Genomic DNA, 22,014 nt, shown 5'->3' on the forward strand with positions numbered 1-22,014 from the left:
AGAAGCTAGTGTTTTCTAGTAAGGAACTTTGTGCAGCTCCAGGTAAGCATTTAAAATATGGTTAATTTACAATTTATTTCCTCTTCTATTTGGTTCTTTGACTAAATTGTATTAAAGTGAAATCTATTTCCTGCTACAGGAGTGAAAGAACTTGGCTGTTTTTAGAGAAAAACTCATGTAGGAATGGGACTGTTTTCTCAGGTTGAGGAACCTGTCACTATTCATGCCATGATGTTTCTAATGAAGAAGAATAGAGTTGCTGTGTTCCTGTCCCTTTTCTTCTGTGTTTCATTGCCTGGAAACAAAACAAATGCAAATTGTAAAGAAGATTCCTGAGCTTCCATTACAACTGCTCGCCTTTTGCTATAAAAATAAACTGGAATATACCTGCAATCTAAATAGAGATAAATATAAATGTTAGGAGACAAAATAACCAAGAAGCTGAATTTATCTTCTCAAGTGATTGAGGAACCACACTGTAATTCCCTGCTCAAATTGTGTTTACAAAGACTTTTAGTTCCTGATTCATTCCCACGTTCCAGGAAATCCTTCCAAGAAGTGTAAAAGAATGGTGGTGGCTGTGGAATGCATTAGAATATTGTTATTATTTGAAGTAATTTTTCAACAAATTGTAAATTCATTCCTTGAACTTCAACTTAGAATTAGAAAAAAATGCTGGAGGCTTTTGAAATTTCACATCACAGAGGAAAAAATAAGGAGCCTTCAGAGCAGAATAGATTTCTTAAATCAGGTTAGGAAAGTTCCATCAGTACCTAACATTTTGAAAGCTACTAAGGTCTAAGTTACTTTTATTACTTTTGTGTTTTTCTGCAGTGATAGCATTTTGTTACAGTATTGAGTGAGTTACAGTGTGTTTCCCTGCTCTTTTATGTTTGGTTTGATTTCAGTGTCTTGGCTTGAGGTTGAATATATCTTTAATAATGTCTTTTTTAACATGTCCATTTTTTATGAGTAAAAGTATTTGAACAACTTTTAATCAAGTGAAACTTTTGTGAAAGGATATATAGAACTGAAATTGTGCCCTCTTCATGATCTTGGAACTGTGAAAGCTGGTGAGGCAGGAGGGGAGCATGGGATCAAACACAGAGAGTCAGCACTGCCTTGTACTTGCCAGGGCAAGGTGTTAGTGTTGGTGTTTTACAAATGTGTTCTTTGGGGAGCTCGGTCAAAGGGATTTCAGGAAGATTTCACCTCTGGCAGAGGTGAGTGACTGCTTGGGGGTGGAGACCTGGTTGGGGCACCAGAGCATCAGCTCATCCTGGTGGTGTCTGCTGATAGGCAGTGCTGACAGTGGGAGCCCTGTTTCCCCATTTTTTTTCCTTGTTTAATTCCAGGGAAAACTCGTTGTTCAGAATGGTCCTGTTGGTAATTTATGATGTCATGTGCAACCAAATATGCACTTTGGCCATTTTTAATGTGTTTTGCTAACGATGGGTCACACAGTTTCACTGGAAGGTTTTAAAGATTAAAGTCATCAGAAAAGACAGCTCTGGTGACTGATATTCTCTGACCCCATGACCCACCAAAGGCCACAGAGCCACACTAAATAAAGCTGTCTCAAGCTTATCACTTCTGCTGCGCTGTAACACAGAGTTTAAAAAGATGATCAGATTTTACTTAAAGACTTCCAGGATTTATCTGGCATGTCCTTGAACAGGCAGCTTTAATTGAAATATATTCTTTGTCTTTAAAAAGTCATTTCTCTGATAGGAATTTGTCCAGCTTTCTCTTGCCACAAATTTTTTTCTATAAGTAGAGTTTTGCCACCTACAAACCAGAAGGTACTCGTTGAATGAATTAGAGTTATTTTTTTAATATATACAGCTTTCTATTATACATAGAATGTGATCTGGTAGGAAGAGATTCCTTTTTTTTTTTTTTTAATGGTATAGTGAAGTCCTCCTTGTGAAGTACAAATATACAAGTAAATTGGTGGACTTCTCTCATATGTGCAAGTAAAGACCAGTCCCAAATGCTGCAATTCAACATGACAGTGTCTGTGCCTCCTTTCTGTATAAAAGGCATTGGAAAACAGCTTTCCTCAGCTCTGTGCTCAAGAAACAACAATAGGATCCTTTTGATTTTCAGTCTTTGTTGCCTGGTATGTTAGAAAAGATAGATGCAAAATGCTGGGACAGCATCGTGAGTCACCAGCAAAGTGGGTGCACCAGGTGCCACAAAGAACAGACTCAGCCCCACTTGTAAAGCCCAGGAATTCTGGCAATCATGTCATGCTGGAAAGGACACATCTATGACAAATGGAGTGTTCCAGTTTTCCTGTGTCCCTTTGAGTTTCCTTAAACCTGGCTCCAATACAAACAGGGGGCACCACCTGGTTCTGCTTGGCTGGGGGTGCTTTGAGTGCCTGGAGCAAGGGGAGCACAAAAGTCCCCAATGCTTTCTCATGCCCTTCTGCATGTGGCCAACACTCCAAAAGCTTAATTTTTTATTACATTTTTATTTATTAACTTAGCCAGTTTAAGTCTTAGATATCTGTCTTTACTGTACTGCTATTCTCCAGTAGAAGCCCATTATACTGTGACTTCATACAACATAAAATATATATTTAGCCCTGAAGATTGCACTTCTTGTCACTTTAGATTTTTAATTTACTGTGTTTCTTGCTGCTGGCACCTTTGAAACTCAGTGGAGCCCTGCAGGGATGTTTCAATCTCCTGTTTCCTATCTCCTTTGAGCTATTGCATTACAATCATCTGTCAAAGATGAACGGGAGTCAAGGAAATGGAACACCTCAAGTGTCTGACACTGCTGAGCAGATATCCTTCTGTTTTTGCTGAGTGTGTACATACCTCTAGAGTATGGATGTGGCTGAGCTGGATTAAGGGCAAAGAAAGTTTGTAACACCTTTTTCATCTTAGAATAACAGCAGTTCTGATTCTATATGAAAATTATACCATTTTAACAACTTCTATGACAACCTGTACGTACAATTCCTTTATAATTCCTTCCATGGGTGCAGTCATGATGCTGTCTTATGCCAGGCATAACTGCATGTGCACTGTGGTTGTACTCATTAAATGTGGTTAAAAAAAACTATTGCACCTCTTGAGGATTAGCTCAGGAATCAGTCTGAGAAGGAGAAGTCCTTACACACCATTTGTATCCCATTTCCTTTCCATAGCAGCGTCAGGAATAAGAAGGTAGGTAAAAGGAACCATCACAGGGTGCTGCTCCCAGTGGTAGTGACTGACACTGGAATCAGTTCTGTAGGATCTATGATAAATATTTGGCAGAAGTTTAGCCAGTAAAAGTGATTGCAGCTCAAGGGAAATATACATTAGAATACCACAGAGCACCCTTTAAAGTACTAACAGCAGTGAAAGTTTAACTACTGCAGGTATCCTATGGCCTATAATGCTACATATATTCCAAGTGAGATTCTCCTTTTTCTCTCATTTTATTGAGGTGGGTTTATTAAATTAGATTGAAAAAGACTTTATAATTATGTATTTTTTTTTTATTATTCTAAAACAAACCACAAATTTCATGTTCATGTCTTAAAATTTTTGATGTGGCCGAATATTTGTTGACTCCCTGGTTCTAAATCCAGTATTTTATTAGAAATCCCAGTTAAGTCAATTTTCTTCCCCGATTCATTTCACTTGGCAACAGAAAAGTAAGCTCTGGCCTCTGGCCCTAATGAAATCCTTCAAATGCAGTCTACATAGCAAGAGGTGAAGGGGGCAAGGCACAGTTTAATTTCCCAATAACACTTTACTGCAGGCTTTGTAAACGTACTCGCTTCTGGAGTTTTCTAACACCCCTCCCTCTGCAACTAGTCAATTTGCAGCCCAGAAGTTGCTGTATTCAAATTGCTTACATGAGAGAGGTTGGAGGGCAGTGTGACACAGGACCTTCCTGCTAAATTGCTAATCCAAATTGGGGCTCAGTCAATCTTGGGCAGAGTTGTCAGTGACCTATAGGGAACGAGTTGGGAGCTTCAGTCCGGCTCGCGGAGAGGTGCGCACATCACAGGAGCGATCGGCTGGCACTAATTGGCACCCTGGGTAGCAGCCTCAGCACAGAGCCAAAGGTCTGCAGGGGAACTGAGACTGAAGTGCTCTCCCAGCCTCAAACATGGTCCCTATGAGGTGTTTAGGGCACGTTTGCAGTGCCATAGGTGGAATTCTGCTGTGCCTCTCGCAGTGCTAGACTGGCTTGGGAACTGAGCTTCCCAGAGGGTTCGTGGGGTGTTGTGAATGCCACATGGCTTTTTAAACCCTGAAATCACTTCAGGTTTCCTTCAGGTGTAAACATGAAGGAAACATTCACTAAGCATTAACCTGATGGTCTGAGGTGTCAGGTTCAGGATTTCACAGGAAAAGGGAGAGCGGGAGTGTGTATTCTTTCAAGACAAAACTTTCTCATGTCTGTGCCCAACATGCATAAGTAATTTTACTCTGCCAGTTTTTTTTCACCTGTTGGCTTCAGAAAGGTTATAAATTAGCACTTAGCTTAAATATTACAAATATATTTTTTCATGAGTAGGATTGTGAAGTTCTATTCATTATAAAAGCATAGTAACACATGGTCTTCCTACACTTGGAATTGTTCCCAGACCATAATAATTACAGAAAGTTTATTATGAGTATTATCTTCCCAATAACCTTGCATTTAAGAAGTCTATTTCTTGTTTTGTAGTTCTGTTTGCATAGTTTCAGTTATTCAGGCAAGGTGGAAATAATGCCATGAAGACATCAGTCCATTCAACATGAAACACTAAATTAAGAAATAAGTGATGTATATACCTAGTGTTTTTAGCCAGATAGTCAGAGTACTGATAAAATTTATTGTCTGAATTGGAAACTGAGCAAATTTTCTCTTGAACATACAAAGGAACAAGGAGTAGCTGGGACAAATTTTTGACTGTGAATGTCTGCTAATATGAAAAAATAGGTTTGTGTGATGGAGGTTATTTTGTTTCACAAAACATTTGGTATCTCCAGAGAGCAATTTTTGTCCATGCAGGTATTGTCTGTACCCATAGAGATGGCAGGAAGGTCTGCACAGAGCATGTATACTTCCAGAAATCAGAGTACACTATTTTTCCTTTATAGCTTTGCATGATTGGAGTCGCCAATGATCTGCTGCAATGTTTCTCCTGCTCTATCAGATAACTAAAGAAATCAGGATTACATCCATAACTGAAACGATGGAGTTCTGAAAGTAACACCCTTTTCTTGTCAAACAGCAGCCCCTCCATGCTCTCTCACTGCATTATGTGGTGCACATTCATCTGACAGAACAGATTGGAACAGCAAAGAAAGTAAGGCAGTACTTGCATCCCTGAGTTGGGATCATCAGCTGTTACAAAAGGTATGGGAGTTCAGGGATAGCCTCTACTCTCAACATTTCTACAACACAATGCAAAAAAATCACCCTGAAAGATGTTGTATTCTTGTGTTTTAATGGTCTGCAACACAGTGGTGCTCTAAGTGTGTAAAGCATTGCCATTTGCCAATCCCCACCTGTTGTTTCTGTTTCCGGAAACAGGATCCCTGGCTGCAGTCTGGATGTTGCCCCGGGTGGTGTCTGACTCTTAACCCAAATCAAATAGTAATTGTTCAGACACTGTCTGGCTCTCATGCAGTGGAAGGGGAAGGCACAGCAGCTCTCTAGTTACCTCTTAGGAAGCCCAGGCAAGGATTTCCCTCAGGGAATCTTCAGCCTGTTGTGCTCACAGACCTTTGGTGTAAGGTTTCAGGTCGCAGTGCCCCTTGCCCTCACTGCTGCAGTAGGGTCCAGCACAGTGATGAGCAGACTGTAGCATGTGAAAGACTGGGACATAGGAATGAAACTGTGGGAAAGGACAAGATTAAGTTTTCCTTTTTGCTTTTGCTGCCAGTACCTTGCTAATGCAAACCTAGCAGTGCCCAGACTACAACAGTGGAGCTGTAAATGGTTTGCCAGCAACTGAGATGGTGTTTGCCACTTTAGCTGTTAGTGCCACTGAGGGGATGCAGTTATTGCAGGTGACACAGAAACCCCAGCAGGTTCCTCTGACACTGCTGCAGGTCCCAGCTGTACCCTCCCCTCAACTCCTCCAGCAACATTCCTGCAAGTTCTGGTTGCACCTTGCTAATGAGTTACTCCTCAGTCCCTCAAGGCAAGGGGCTGGACTCAGCCCAGCTTGCAGAATCAATCAGGAACTCTCCTCCCAAGGTGTTAAACCAAAACTGTGGATCACTGATGATTCCTTGAGAACTGCTGACTCAATCCCAGTAATGCTGTCTACCTTGTGATATTGCAAGAGATGACACTCTCCATGCCTAAAAAATCTGACAGGTTAAGACCCAAAGAAAAGACTGAAAGTGTGGCAGAGTGCTTGAAGGTGCAGGCAGTATGGACTGCCCTGTTGGACCAACCAAAGTTTATCACTGCCTTCCAAGGGCAAGGCAGGGTATGGGTTTGTACCTGAGACTCCCATTTATTTGATGCTGACTTGAACCTATTAATTTGGTCTTTTAGCTTGATGTTGCCCTGTTGCTGTCTCTGAACTCAAAGGAAATAGTGACTTTTATACTGTGGACCCTCTGTGAATGGGACAGAGAAGTAACTTCTCTTTAAAAACTTAATTTTTCTTTGGTTCTCATAACACTGAACTATTTAAGTTTGTTTCATTCAATGGACAATATTAGAATAATATGGACTTAGATTTATAATTAGTAATCCAGTTAAGAAATTATATGTACATTTTTGGAAAATATTTACTGATAGTAAGGACAGTTACAGGGAGAATTTAGGTGATGATTTACTGTCTGGAAGAGGGAACCAGCTAATGAGAAGGATCTTCAATATCAGTGATTATGAATTTTTACTCTCTTCTGGAACAGTTTTCAGTCTTTTTTTTGAATGCTAGATAATTTAATTGTTCCAGCTCACTTTCCTGAGTGACTAAACTAAGCAATATAGCTTTGAACTTTCAGGTTTTTGTATGGACCCCATATCATCTCTCAAAATGCATGTTAATCCTAGGGAGGACCAAAAGAATCTACTAACATATGCACACTGCCAAAATAAATGATGTCTGGATTCCTGAGGTAATCTTTGCTTTTGGTCACATGTATCAGAAAATTTATTTGCCAAAGTAGTGATGAAAAGGTTTCTGATCAATCAGAAGTATCAGCTGCAAATAACCTATACTTTTTGCTTTTCAAGATAAATCAGGAAATGTGGGGTATTTTCCTCCCTTTTCAATCCTTAGGAGTCTCCAAATAAAGCTTTATAGTAAAGTAAATTCAAAGAATAGCAGTAGCCATTCCTTTTGGGGCATTATTGCCTTATATATGAAATTGTGTGACACATTCTGTCAGTGTGGGGATATCTGACTCTGTTGTTACCTCTGAAAGTAACGGCAGAAGGAGATGGCAATGTTTTTTCTTATGTTTTTTCCTCATTGGCTATGTTTTTTGTTTCTTCTTGTTCTACCTAAAAGTTCACAACTCCCAATATTTCTGTGCTCACAGAAATTAACATGAAAGCATGGTAATGGCACGTCGTCGTGTCTGTCTTGAGGTGCATCTCCAGCATGAAACTTGATCTATTTGTTCCACATTTTACACAAAAGACTTTTTTTTTTACATTTCACACATCAAATACCACTGTTTTGTGCTTTGGTTATTGATGATTTTGCTGTGATGGTTTACCTAGTTGCTTTTTTTGTTTTATGAAACCTTCCTGGTTCTTGTGCTGTCCATTCACTTTATATTTTCATGTGTATTTATGGTTGTGTGTTTTAACTGATTTGTGGTGGATTTTTTAATAGTGTAGAACACATCTTTCTATTTTTAACACATATGAAGGTTTTGGTGTAATTTTGCAGAAATGACTGAAACTTGATCTGTGTTAGACTCTTACTGAGGAAGGTGGGGTTTTTTTGTTTTATTTTTGGGTCATTGCAAGTTTATCTTTTTAGGTAAAACACAGCCAATTTTTTTTTTTTTTCGAAACACCTTGTTTACACTGAATAGCACTTTCTTGTTTCAGGACTTTCTGATGTATACAGCCACATGTGAGCACAAAAATGAAAGATTTTTACTGGTTATTGCATAAAACCTGTTAGATATCGAAGTTCATGTTATATGCTCTAAATGGAGGTTTTCAGGTCAGAAATCGAGGTACAGGAAGCTTAAGTTGTTTCACTGAAGATTAAGGAGATCAGGGTGCAGCTCTGTGCAAAGCTTGAGCAGTTCTTACAAGTGTTGATCATCATGGTCTCATCTCCTGGGGTACGAAATGTATTTATGGGGGAAAAGTCCAAGTTCTCATTATCCGGGGGAGAAATCACAGTAACAGCTGTCATGGTTGTAGAAATTCTTTTGTTGGGATGTTCTGCCAATGGCATCCAGGAATGGGGTACACACTTGAACTAAACCCACCAAACAGTCCCATCCCTGTCCTCTGAGCACCTGCAGGCAGAATGGAGAAGGTCCTTGCCTGCCCACCAACTTCCAACCAGCCCTACACCTGCTCTCTTTGCTGTGGGGGTTCCCAGGATGTCAGAATGATGCCAGGGTCACCTGAGGAAGGTGGGAGGCTCCACAGGTGCCACAAGGTACAAGAAGAGAAAGGCAAGGACATCCAGATGGGGGTTGTAACCTTGCTCTGGCTTTGAGTGGAGGAGGACAAGGGCACAGGAGGACAAGGACACAGGAGGACAAGGGTACCCCTGCCGCACATCTGAAGCCCAGCAATGGCTTCAGTCATTTCTCAGTTGTTGCAATTTGAGATGACATCTCCAAGATGGAAAACTGATTTCCTTGTCACTGAGTGTGGATCACCTTTGGATTGCAAATCTGAGTTGATGTTGTCCCAAGCTGCTCCCATTGCCGAGCTGTATGGAGAAGGTGTGATTTTGCATGCACTGGAACACCACAGTAATGAAAACCTTTAAAAAATCAGTAGCAATTAAAATATTTTTAAACTTAATCAGCACTCTATTAGTAAAGACTGCTTTCTTATTATTCTGTACAAGTGTACTTGATAGATATCAGGTGGATAAAATATATCTGCTTGTGGTGTCTTTGTCCCCTTTTTAGTTTTTTGTTTAGCTCATGATTTTATTTAATGGAAGAGACACTTCTCACATATTGGCTTGACAATTTACAAGCATTTGTTTGTGCTGAATTAAGCACATTTTTAAACTTTGTGTGTTGCTGCTGACAGTTTGGGGATTGATTTTTATCCCTAGAGAGATGCCTTTTTGTCTTTAAGGCAAATTGAACTTGACTGCTAGAGCATTCCCTAGTAAGAGAGAGAATCTACTTTAGGGATATTTTTCTACTGAGAATTCATTTTGAACTCAGAAGCTTCAGCAAGGTCATGTTTTTCATGACACTTGGAAAAAAAAAGTTTAAAAGTTCACAGACAAAGAAGTAACACTAACTTCAAAGAAAATAAATTTGAGCAACTATTACCAAGCTTTTTCCCATTGTAGTGTTCTGTCAGGGAGGTGTGCCTACATATGTAGTAGGTAAAAATTCCAGACTTTTCTTCTGAAAGCACATGTTAAACCCTGGTGTGGGCAATGGCAGAAAAAGGTTTAACCCATCCATGTGTTTTCATGCATGTTATGAGATTAAATTTTTAAAGTTCTGTAAAAGTTTTAGGACATTCAGATTTTTTTCAAGAAGGGATTAGTTGCTTGTCCACATTGGCAACTTTGGATGGGGTTTGCAGACATGAAAGGATTAATGTAATGAGATATGTGTGAGGATGTAGGATCTCTACCAGACAGGTGCTTTAGGAAGTCTTCATTCATGTCAGGTAGAACTAAATACCTGCTTCTTTTAAACATTAGGGACTGTGGGTGGACATTCTGGGCTAGACTTACACCCAAAAATTGCCCAGCGTATATTCACCCACCTCCCATCAGCTGGGTACAGTTTTTATACACAAACATTATGTTGTTGATGTATTGGCAGGGAAGCTTGGAATTAATTTATGTATTTTTCCCTTGAGGTCTTTTTTGGCACTAGATTTGTTTTACAGGTCTATTTTTTTACAAGTACAAATACAGCTAAAATAAGTAGTGCCTGTGTATATATCTGGTCTGGTTCTGTGCTAAATAAATAGCACCTCTCCCCTGAACAACAAAGCTGAATCAAACCTGGCTGGCAGGCAGGTCTAGTGAGGGCTTTTGTGGTGTTACCTGGCAGGTTACTGGGGAGGTGATGGACAGACCCCATTAAAATCTCATTTAATGCTTGTCTCTGGAATGACTGAACTCTCTTTAATCTCTTTGTATTCACTCATACATCTAAGACCCCCAAGTGACTTAAAAAATAAATAAATAATCTTTGTCCTTCAATAAAGTACCAAATGACAAATTCACACACACTTGTTTTCATTTCTAGGAAATCAAATCAGCTGGAGGAAGTTTTTTTACCACAGTGCATCTAAACAAGTTGTAAGAACCCATTTCTTCAGGCATCTTTTATTCTGCTAGTTATACAATCTTCTTAAAGAACCTGCACACTTGTGTATTCTTCCTTTAAATCTTCTTTGGGATGTTTTCATTGGATTTTTCACACATTTGAGTCCTAAATGTTTGAGTTGTCTCAGTATGTTTTTGAAAGGCTGGATATCAATTACCAGAATTTTAATTTCCTTCTGTGATTTTTCCCCCTTCTCAGATTCCTCCTGCAATATTTGTGAGCTTTGTTCTTAGCAGTTAGAGGACTAAGACATTTTGCAAAATCCAAGAAACAAAAACTTATAATATTCTTTGCACTATAAAGAAGAAATGAAAACCTGTACCTTCAAACTTGGACAAGTGCCTTGCATATACAGCAGAAAGAATTTGGCTGGTGTTTAGGATGGGGTAGGTGAGAGGTGAGAGAAAGCAGGGACTGACATTTTTGGTTGCAACTGGTGAGCAGCATCACCCCCTTAACAACAAGGAGCACACATTTTCTGCCATGTTCTCACTTCCAGCATTTTATTAGTTAAATGCTAAAGCTTTTGCTCTGATTCACCTTGGAATTTGGATCCTTTTTGAAATTATGTTATCTTTGATTTAGGACATAGCATTTATTAATAGCAGGAAATTCCAAGTAATTATTTTATCCTTCTTTCTCCTCCCATTTTTTATTGGAGCTAGATGTTGATTTTTGTGAACTGTACCTTTTCTGCCCTAATCAATCTTGTTTCTCTTTAGTCCTTTAGCCTGAAGACTTTTGTTGTTTAGAATTAACTTTGTTCTCAGTCCTTTTCCATTTTGTGCACGATTACACACCTAATTAGAGGTAATTGTTTCCTTGTTTCCTACAGCATCAGCCAAGCAAGCAGATCTCAGCTCCCTCTGAGGGTTACAAGGGATCTCCATCCTAGAAAAAGCATGGCAAAGACTTTGGTAATTTGGTATTTCTCTCTGGCACGTTCATTGTTCTGTACCTGTAACAAACATGCCTTAGATGAGTTTCACCTGCTACGATAAGCTGTGGGAAATCATGGAAACCTGGCTATTCTGAGCCAGGAAATGGCAGCATGAATATTATGGTTGTTGATCCAGATTCTTTTTTTAATCAAAGTTTTAACATTTATTAGCTTTGTGTCAGGTTCTTTCTTGGGTTTTATTTGTAATTAAGAACAAATGCATAATTTTACTGATTTTTCTGCACCTTTTTCAAACTTCTGAATTCCAAGAATGAATACTTACCTATTTTCTGGGGCTCAGAAAAAGTATTTAACTTAGTGTAATCATGGCAAAATGCAAATTGTCATTAATTAAGTTTGTAATTGTGCAGCAGGAATGAGAACTATTTACAGGAGCAGGGATAGGAGAAGACCTTTAAGTAGCAGTGCATGGCGAATGAGATGCACAGCTTCCATTATCACCAGGAGCTGCATGGCTAATCCAGCAGCCTCAGCACTGGGGAAAATGCACCCTGGGATGTCAGGTGTTAAGGGGAAGAATGGGCCTCTCACGTTCTTTGCACTTACAAGCCGGCTGTAACCTTTTGACTCTCTCTCTCTTTCTCTTCTTGAGTTTTGTTTCCTGAAAGGAAAAGGGGGTGGGGGAATGCAGGGGAAGAAGGCTTAAGGAGTGAAGGATCTGTTTCAAAGTACTGTAGTGTATTTGCAAGCTTTTTTTTTTTTAATGGAAAGATTTTAATTTTGTTTCTTAAAGAAGCAGTTGTTTTTAATGTAGAGTGTTTAGAGCATGACTTACGATACAAATATCTACTGAGTGCCACTATCAACACCATAAACTTTACACATGTGATTCTGCTACAAGTGTTTTGCACATAGTTTGTTTATCTTTCTAACTAAATTAATTTAATCTCATTTAAGAGCATAACAGAGGAGGAGAGCTAGCTCTGTGAATTAATGTTGTTTTCCTATTGACTAGTGAAGAAAAACAACTCCCAAATAACAAGAAATCCCTTTTATTCTCAAAGGAACCCTTATTGTAGCATGATCATATATTGATCACATTGAACTTGGGTGTAATCCAGGTCTGAAGATCTGCACATGCAAAGAAAAACTTGTAAAATTCTTGCACATTTAATCTCCTTGCTAACTCTTAGTTAGTAAGTGTGAAAATACCTTGATGTAAGGAGCTGAGCATTTACTTAGTCTAAAAGAACACGGGACAAATAAGGGGAGAAAAGGTGACTAGTTAAGGTAGATCTCTCTAAATTCAATTACTTTTGAGGGAAAAGAGCAGAATGTGTAAAAATTCATGAAAACATCTATTATCCTTTTCTGAAATAGTCTGTTCTGGGCTGATGCTTATTAGAATGTAAATGGGGAAACAATAAAAGTGATTGTTACTTCCATTAATCAACAGGAATCTTGCTCATAGCACAGCACCATGAGAATGCTAAAGGAGTTTTGTATATTCCTGGTTGCCATCTTTGGTATGAACATCTAGTTCCACTTCAAACTTTGTGTCTTTCTTTGTTAGAGATAATTTTGAAATGACTCACATTGCCTTTGCATGGCTGAAATGTGGCAGCAATGGAGTGGAGCCAATGGAGGGGTAATTTGCAGCCAGCAATCAGGAAAAGGAAGAGTTCTTAGCCAGGGGACTCAGCAGTGCCAGGAGGAGCCATTATTGTATTATTATTTCTAGTGTGGAAACATTGTTTTACGTTACATCAAAAACATCCTTTACATTTCTTTGTTATTTGTCTTGTAAGTTTTCCATATCGACTTTTCCAAAGGAAAGGTGTGAAAGTATATCAAAGCGGGCTGCTTGGGAATCATCTTGCTTTGGAAATTGTGGGTTAAAGAGAAACGTGGAATCAATGTTAATTCCTCTGCTTCAGCCTGGAACTTCACAGAGACTGGCCAAAGGTGGAATGAGTTCTCCTTTTCTTAACATTTGCTGAGAGCAACACTCTAAGTCAGCCTGTCTCTTCACAGGCACTGTCGTCCCATTTTTTCCTACTATTAGGGAGTCCAATCTTTTGAGTTTTAAGCACAACCCTCCAAGTTTTCCAGGAGCATTAAACTTAGAGGGCTAAAGGGGAAAAAATGAAATCTATAGTGTTATTCGTGTGTATGGACTTGTTTTAACTTCCTGGAGACTGCACAGATTTCAGAAGATTTGATGTAGATAGTTGTCTTGTTCTCAGTTACTGAGAAGTCCAGTGTCAGTAAATATTTTATATTCAATCCTGCTTTAATTCCACTATGCAGACCATGTGTTGAGAACCAGTACTGAAGGGATTTGCATACAGAAGATTATTATCATGATCCATTTTCTTATTGATCAGCTTTGAGGAGGTGATGGCTTTATAACTGCAGGAGAAGGGCAATTTGACATAAATGAAGAAATTGAAGCAATATCTACCAAATAATTTGGACCATTTGAAATATGAATGGGAACAGGACCCAATATCCTAAATTCCAGTCCTTCATCTTAATCCCAAACCCATTTTTTCCTTTCAAAATTAGTTTCCATGATTATTATTTCTACTGCCAGGGATTTCCAAGGATATAAATGTGACCTAATTTATTAAATGCTGTCTAACGTGCAAGACAGAAGCAGAATCCTTACCCCAGGGTACTTATTCAGTGGCCCTGGTCCTGCAATGTGATCTCTTGAATGAATGTCTGAACTAACACGAGCCCTGCTCCCTGTTCTGAGAGTTTGGCTGGGATTTAACAGCGAAGGGAACATGAAGATTGCAGGTTGTCTACAACACCCTTAATCTACTTCACCACATGACTACTACTTTCCTACATGGTTATCTGTTTCCCTGAGACCTCTATGAGCTTTTGTGTAGCTGTTGCTCAGTTACCTTATGGTGAAGTTTGGGCTGAAATGTTTTTTCTTCTGTGTATAAACCTTGATCTGTGGCACTACTTACAGATGCTTTGCGATGCACCTGGAGATTAAACTGCATCACCCCTGCAGTGTGCTGATCTCGCCTGGCCCAGAAAGGGGTTGCCATAGATCTGCTTTTCAAATCAGGACTCCCTCATGGGTTCTTCCAAGGCATCATCTCCATGTCATTGGGTTGGCAGGATATGAAGCTGAGGGTCTTTTGAAGTTTTCTTTCACACCGAGGGGTGTATACTTGTTGTGTGGGAATTGTGGCAAGTTACACCCTCTCTTCCCTGAGTGTTCATGGCAGGATTATTTAATGCAGTCTTCAAATATTCTGGACCTTTTCTAAAAGTAAATTGTTCAGTTTGTTATGTTGGAGTGTTAAAATGTAGAATGGAATCTGAATGCTGAAAACTACAGGGGATGAACTTCATTAACTAATTAAATAGTCCTGTAAACATCTATGCCTTTGCAGCTACACACAATAGTCTTATTTTAAGAAGCATGATCATGTGCTTTGTCAAATATCACTCCAGCCAGTATTATTTAGTTTTTGCATAATCATAAAACAAATACCAATTTAAAGTCGTCTTATGCATCTCACATTTCATTCTTTCTTCTTGGTTTTTTAGAGTATAAAAAAATTAGTTTCCTGAATCAAATTATTTATTATTGAAAAAGCAAAGCAACATTTCTTTATGCAAAACTCTTCTTCCTTCAAGACTGCGGCACATGGAAAGTATTTTCCAGCTCCTGGAGTTTATTTTATTTCGAACACTTTTGGTTATGTAAGTTTTAATAAGCAGCTTTGGTGTACCCCTAAAGGCACACCCCACACACTTACGTTGTGTGACCTAGGGTCACAAGTAATGGCTGCAAGCTAATTGATTGAGAAAGGCTTGTCTGACTGGGCCCCTTTGAGTCCTCCCTTTACATTCCTAAATTTCTGTAAAGGAGGCACTGGCAGCTTCGCCTGGTGAGAGGAGGGGTTGGGGGAAAGGGAGGAAGTTTCTCAGTTTCTGATTATGCGCAGAGTTTCCTTGTACTGAGCTTATGTTCTCCACCCACTACTTAGTAAGAACTCCTTAACAACTTAAAGCTTTATCCCTGTGAGTACCAGAAAAGTGATCTGAGTATTTATTGAGCAGGGAGAACAAACTGCCTTGCTCCAGGCAGGGAGAAAGCTTATGGAAATGATATTAGACCTTCAGCAAAGTGCACAGCTGCATCATACAGAAGCTGAGACTCAAACTGACAGGCAAATAAGCCAGATCACGGAAGGGGCCTCTGTGTGGCAGCTCTGAGCTACCAAGTGTTGGACAACTAGGCAAAAAGTGCAGTGGAACAGGGCAGAAAATAACACACTAACTTCAGGCAACTGTTGCTTATTCATGGTGAGTCCAGATTTGAAATGTTGTTTGAAATGTAGCTTTTTTTGTTGTCTCTAAAAACCCTTCCGTTTTACCACAGCGATCCTTCTGCAGAGCTCATTGTGTTCCAGATTATTTGTCCGGATGTGCACTTCAGTTCTGAGTGATACAGAAATGCACAGGGATATCCCTTTCCTCGCTGCTCGCTCTCTCTGGTGCTTTCCTTGCTTCAGGAGACAGGTCCTGTTTCTAAAAGCACACTGCATGGCTTCTGGTTTGGAAAGAAAGAAGTTTTGCAGCCAGTTTTTGCACTTGGCGTGCAGCTGCATGGGGGTGAATCAGTGAACGTAATTTCTGTGCAGTTTTCTGCAGTTTGAGCTTTGTGGCACCTTTCCATTGCTCCTCATTTCGCTGTCTTATCTTGAGAATGTATGGCACGGTCACTATGAAAAGAGCTTTGTGTTTGAATTCCTGGTGAGTCGAAGGGTCAGGGCCTATGAGTTATCTGCCTGCCAGCAAGACTCATTGCCGTGTCCCTTTATTTTTCAAGCTGAAATAGAAAAAACATGTGTCCTCATCCCTTTTCTCTAAATGTATTTTGAATTCAGGTTTTACATGCTGTTTGTGTGTGCTTTGTTCTTTTGACAAACTCGGGGTTTGGGAGGAGGCCAGTTTTATTCTATCCATGTTTATTTTATTTATTCAAGCTTTCCTGCAGCTTTTCTGAATTCCTTTGTTGTGATGCACATAATTCTTTCTTAAAACAATATTCTGAGATTCTGATTTCTGCTGAGAGAAAAAGGATTTGTACTCTGATACGTTTTTCCAAAATTACCAGACAACTATCTAAATTTTAGGTAAGTTGCATAATTATACAGAAGATAAAGCTTTCAGAACATTTTACTTGCTTAAGAGTGAAACACAGTACTTGTGGATAAGTTCTTGAACAGATTGTTACATACATTAGTCATCTAATATAATGGCAATAAATATAATCTGAGCTATAATGTTATTTCAGGTACGAGTTTGAAAAAGCTGCTTCATTAGCACAGCAACAGAATTAAACATTGCATGTTGACAGTAATGTTAGAAATATGTTTGTGAAAACTGCTGAGTAGATGAAATTTAGAGTAATAAATCATCAAGGCATGTCAAAGTTACTCTGTATATGAGGTTTTAAGATATCTGTAATTTAGAGGAGAGTCTGGTTTTACTTCAGCAGAAGTGTGATTCTGTATAAAATTATTTTCATCGTATAATTCAGGCACATGAAAAATCTTAAAATGAGGTAGCAGGTATTTGGGGCTAAATGGAAAATGCCCATTTGATAGGATAATTCTAATATGCAATGTAAGAAGTTGGTCAGATGAACTCTGCACACAAATATGTTGCTACTTGTTTCTTGATCTTTCTGTTTTTATGCCCACCTAACAATTAGCAGAATTCTTGCTTAAAAAGTAAGATGATTCAGATCTGAGTTGATCTGACATTACAGTCCCTTTCAGGTCCAGAAGTTCATGTTGTTCACCTATTGTGTCCTTTCTTATTTGCCAGTTTGAGATCTCGAATTCACACATCAATTTTGAAAATGGTTTTAATATAAAGGGGGGATTGTGCCAGAGAAATACTAAGAAATACAGATTAGAATGCAATGCTGCAATGTAAGGTGATCTGAGTGGACCTCAAACTTTGTGTTTTCTTATTTTGAATAGAATTCCTGTATATTTTGACTTGGCTAAGCATTGCTTTCCACAAGAATATCTTTATGTTCTTAGTTCAGTTAAGAGTGTTCTTTTCTTTGAGGGATTTCAGGCTTGCTCTGAGGGAAAGAAATTTGTCCTCTTCAGTAACATAAATGTACAATTTCCTTCTTGGCTATGCTGGGAGGGAGGAATACCTGCTGAAGTGCTCTTTGCACCTTTAAAAACTGAAAGTAAAAGAAACTTTTGAGGAGGTGGTCTGTTCCCAGCCTTGGAGGCCTGGGCATCTGGGGTGGCACCCACCTCCTGCTGGCCACGAGCCCTTGGGGAGCTCCCACGGGGCACACGAGCAGAGGATCCATCCTTTCTGTGCTCTGGGGCTTCCACTGGCAAAATAATGCACCAGTGGTGTTGTGACACCAGACTAGAGGATTATGAAACATTTCTTCATGCTCTGATGATCAGCCTGATGAAGGGGAAAAGATTTAATGAGGAAGAGAAGAATTTACTGAGGACTTTATGCCTATATCTGTTATTAAAAGCAGAGTATCTGCTTGCAGTAGTTGTGTTCTGTGATTCAAGGAAAGCTGGCAACAATGATGATTAAATGTGCTGTTCTCAATGACTGTCTGAGGACTGGCACAATTTAATGTGACTGGCAGGAAGCTTAAACATCAATAGTATATCTCCAAATACTATTATTCTCTGTTAGAGAAAGTCAAAGATCCATGAGCTCAGACTAAAATAATTATACAATCTTTTTTAGTTCTCTCTGACACCGCTTAGTGGAAAAAAAAAAAGTAGTTTTGAAAAGGTCAAAATGTTTGAAAGGTTTGTATTTTACATTATTAATGTTTTTGAAGGAGTAAACAGATTTGTTTGGTGAATTTCTTAGAAAGTGATTTTGAAGGTTCACTTTTAGGTTCGCTCTGTTCTGTATGGAAGAAACCCTTTATTTACAAGATCTGTTCCTTTTTATTGGCATCAGTATATTAACAGAAACAGGTCTGCATGACACCTATGAATATCTTTAGAGTCACAATAGAAATCATGGAAATTCAAGACTAATGATTTTTATTTTAAAGAGAGGAACTACTTTGTGCTGTCATGACAAGATGATGTCTATAACAATAGATGAAGGAAAATTGGCAGATATAAGAGAATTGTAGTATTCATGGAGTCAGTGAATCATAGTGTTGTTAAAATTAATTTAAAAAAAATACTTTAAATTAATTCCTAGTAATTTTGAAAGAATTTTTGAAAGAATTTTTAAAAAAACAAAGACAAAAATTTCTTTCATCTTCTCAGCTGCAGCTCATGATCACATTGGAATGTGATCTTTGGAGTACCCAAATTAACTTTCAGTTTGCATTTACTTTCCAACAACTTATTCAAACCATCAGCAGAAGACTGTCCCAGAAGGTGATGATTAAGGTGAAAGAAGAACAGATAAAAAGAGAAACATTTGGCCTGTGAAGAGATTTAAGTAATTGTAGTATATGAGTAAAAGCAAATGATCTCAGAGAAGAAGCAGAAGTGAGGATAGGAGCAGTAATAAGAGAGGCAGAACTTAAAAAGCAAACCAGAGGAGACCTAAAAGTAGAAAGAACATGGCATGAGAGAGGAAACCCACCCTGTCTAAATTGATTTGTCAGCCACTGAGACGAACCTTGGGAATTTTGCTGTCTTTCTGTGGGTTTGTTCAGAAGCATTTCCACTGCTGGCAGCCAGTTTTATACCTGAAGTTATAAATTCACCCAAGAAAGTAGGCTGTTCCTTCCAAAATTATGATCACAGCATTTCAGAGAGGGGGATGTGAGAACCTCTTTTTTTCCACCTAACATCTTTTCATCTTTCTTTATCCTCTTATACACTTGTTTCTGTCTAGCAGTGAAGGTAGAGGTGAGGATGGGTGGTTACATCTGTCATGACTGTTTTTTGAGCACAGGTTAAGTAGGTTTTTTTTCAACTCCAACAAAATCCCTGTAACTTTTTAAAAATGCTTGTCCTTTGGAAGGACTTTCAGCAATTCTGATTCTTGGGTCTGGGGGAGATGGGTGAGAAATATCAATGGACTTTTCTCTGTCTCTCTTCTGACCAAGCCACCCACTTTAAATTATTTTTATCACCCAAGGCTTTATGCAGGAGTCTGTCAAAGATCCTACTGATTTTTGTAGGGATTGGGTGAGGCCAGCAGGGGATTTCAAAACTGTGTTCATGATGATTTCCAGTGTATGAATGAGGCACCAGAATGGTTTAAGATTCCTCAGTATTCTACTGGAAATGATGACAAACTCAACAACCATGGAAGTACATAGAGTGCAATCTCCAGTTCCTGAAATACCTGCCTCTCTGTTACAGAAATGTTTGGTAATTCAGGCAATAACTAGATGAATTTTTCAATTCTGATATTATCTTTAAAACCCCAAGTCTGTGGTAGTCTTTATTAATTATGTAATCTCAGTTTATTCAGCAACATGATAGAGGTAGGTAAGAAATACAGCTTCAAGTACTGCAAAAAGCACACAATTCTCCCTCTTTTAGTGACAGTGATTTTGAGTGACAATATTCCATTTGTATCATCAACTGTCCACATCTCCCCTTTAACCCAAAAGATGTTCCATGGACCATAAATTTCCTGTGAAAGAACCTGCAATTGGTCCAGTTATTTTGGTCTGTGTATAATAAATTCCTGATGTAAAATCTGTGCCCTTAGTGGAGCAGAGTAAGTTATATAATATGTAAACAATAAAAACGGAGGAGAAAGTGATTGGCAGAGAACTTTATTCAAAAAACATACAAAATGTGACACAGCACCATGACAGAGTCTGCCTGTGTTGGAAATACCTTTGTGTGGAAAACAAAATGCACTTTCTATGAGCCCCATAAAACTCATTTCAAACTCTGGCTGAAAATTAACTAGGAAAGTTTTTTTTCCAGAAGTACCCAGTATAGATCCAACTATCCTACCACTGAGATCAAGGAGAATTACATCAGTATTAGGCAAAAACTGTAAAAATTGATAGTTCATGCTATAGAGAAAGTAGTATTCCTCAAATTCTTTCCTTTGTGGTTTGTTTTTCCTCTTCATTTATAATCTACTGCCAGTGTCTTGAAGAAAACCAAGAAATTTGTCAGGATTTGGTAACTTAATAATGTTTTAAGATATATCAGGCCATTTGGTTTCTATCACTTTTTCTCTTCGTTTAACTGTATTTTTTGGTCAGAAATTTTCCATTGTGTAGTCCCAAACCACAGGTGATTCTTTTGTTTGTTTGTTTTCTTTTTTTTTTCTTGTTAAAGGAAGTATGTTGAAATTATTTTAAGCAGCAGAAGTAGGAATGCATTATATTTTTCCTTCTAAAAATGAAGTAAACAAAACCAACTCAACAAAAGTCTTTGAAAAACAGCCTTTGGAACAATGTGATCAACAGGTGGTTTGTGGACTATTTTTAAAGGGCTTGATATAAAAAGAGATCTAAATTGTTATATATTAAAGATGGTAAATTATAGCTACTTATTACACGTGTTTTGGAAATAGATGTCAAGGGAGGCTCTGATTTTTTTATTTGCTACGAGGGTCTTAAGACAAGCTGAGCATTGCACATGGATAACACTGTCTCCTGCCCTTAGAGACCACAATGCTGCAGGAACTTGGCATGAGCATGTATCCAAAGTTGACTTAGCTGGATGCTGGGAAGTAAAAACACAGGAAGCAAGATTGCCATCTTGGAACATTTCTCATGGGCAAGGAATGAAGGCTCTCTCCATCTTTTTCATGAAGCCTTCCAAGACTGTAGTTTCAACAGCACCAGGTGGTGTTAATTTAAAATGTTCCAATGTGTTGGGGTTTTTCCCCCCTCTTTATCTCCTGCACTGTACATGTACAGTAAATTCACGAATACAAGCCGCACTGACTATAAGCCGCATCTCTGGGTGTTGGCAAACATTTCAGTTTTTGTCCATAGATAAGCCGCACACGAATATAAGCCGCTTTGTCGTTCGCAGTGAGGACCCGCGTGCAATTAGAAACAGAACTGCGGGAGGGCGGGGTTTACTGGCTGAGCTAAGGCTGTGCAGGCTCGGCCCGCTAGGGGCCGCTGACGGGGCCAGGTGGGCCAGCACGGTGCTGCAGCTCGGGGCCACCCGCCGCTGCCACTGGGCTCGGTCACCCCGGGTCGGCGCTGCCCCGCGGTGGCAGGCAGGGACGGAGCTTCCCCTGCTCCTACGGCAGCGGCGGCGGGCGGGGACGGAGCTTTCCCGCGCCCGTGGCGCCGGCGGCGGGCAGGGACGGAGTTTCCCCGCTCCTGCCGCGGCGGCGGCGGGCGGGGACAAAGCACCCCGTCGGCTCCCCGAGCCGCAGCAATGGCGGCGCGCGCTTCCCCCCCCTCCCCGGGCCGCAGCAATGGCGGCGCGCGCTTCCCCCCCCTCCCCGGGCCGCAGCAATGGCGGCGCGCGCTTCCACCCCCCTCCCTGGGCCGCGGTAGGGGCGGCCCGGGTCCCCCCTCTCCTCCCCGAGCCGCAGCAATGGCGGTGCCCCCCCTCCCCCCGTCTCTCCCCTGGGCTGTGGCAGAGGAGGAAAGAGAGCTCTCCCGCCTCTCTCCCCGCCCCCCGTGCTGCC

At 39.8% G+C, this 22,014-nt stretch overlaps 1 protein-coding gene across 4 annotated transcripts in view; it reads left to right on the plus strand.

The window, feature by feature from the left end:
• Nucleotides 1-22,014, plus strand: part of LOC116992041 — a 361,926-nt gene that overhangs the window by 38,408 nt on the left and 301,504 nt on the right. Inside the window, exon 1 of one of the 4 annotated variants that reach the window (XM_033051166.1) lies at nt 15,341-15,717. The exons of the other annotated variants lie outside the window; for them this stretch is intronic. Coding sequence (XP_032907057.1) covers nt 15,715-15,717 — 3 coding nt within the window. The 5' untranslated portion in view covers nt 15,341-15,714. Of the gene's footprint in view, nt 1-15,340; nt 15,718-22,014 lie in introns of those variants that run through there. 4 annotated transcript variants of the gene reach the window in all.

The sequence above is a fragment of the Catharus ustulatus genome, chromosome 2, assembly GCF_009819885.2.
Source record: "Catharus ustulatus isolate bCatUst1 chromosome 2, bCatUst1.pri.v2, whole genome shotgun sequence".
Taxonomy (NCBI): domain Eukaryota; kingdom Metazoa; phylum Chordata; class Aves; order Passeriformes; family Turdidae; genus Catharus; species Catharus ustulatus.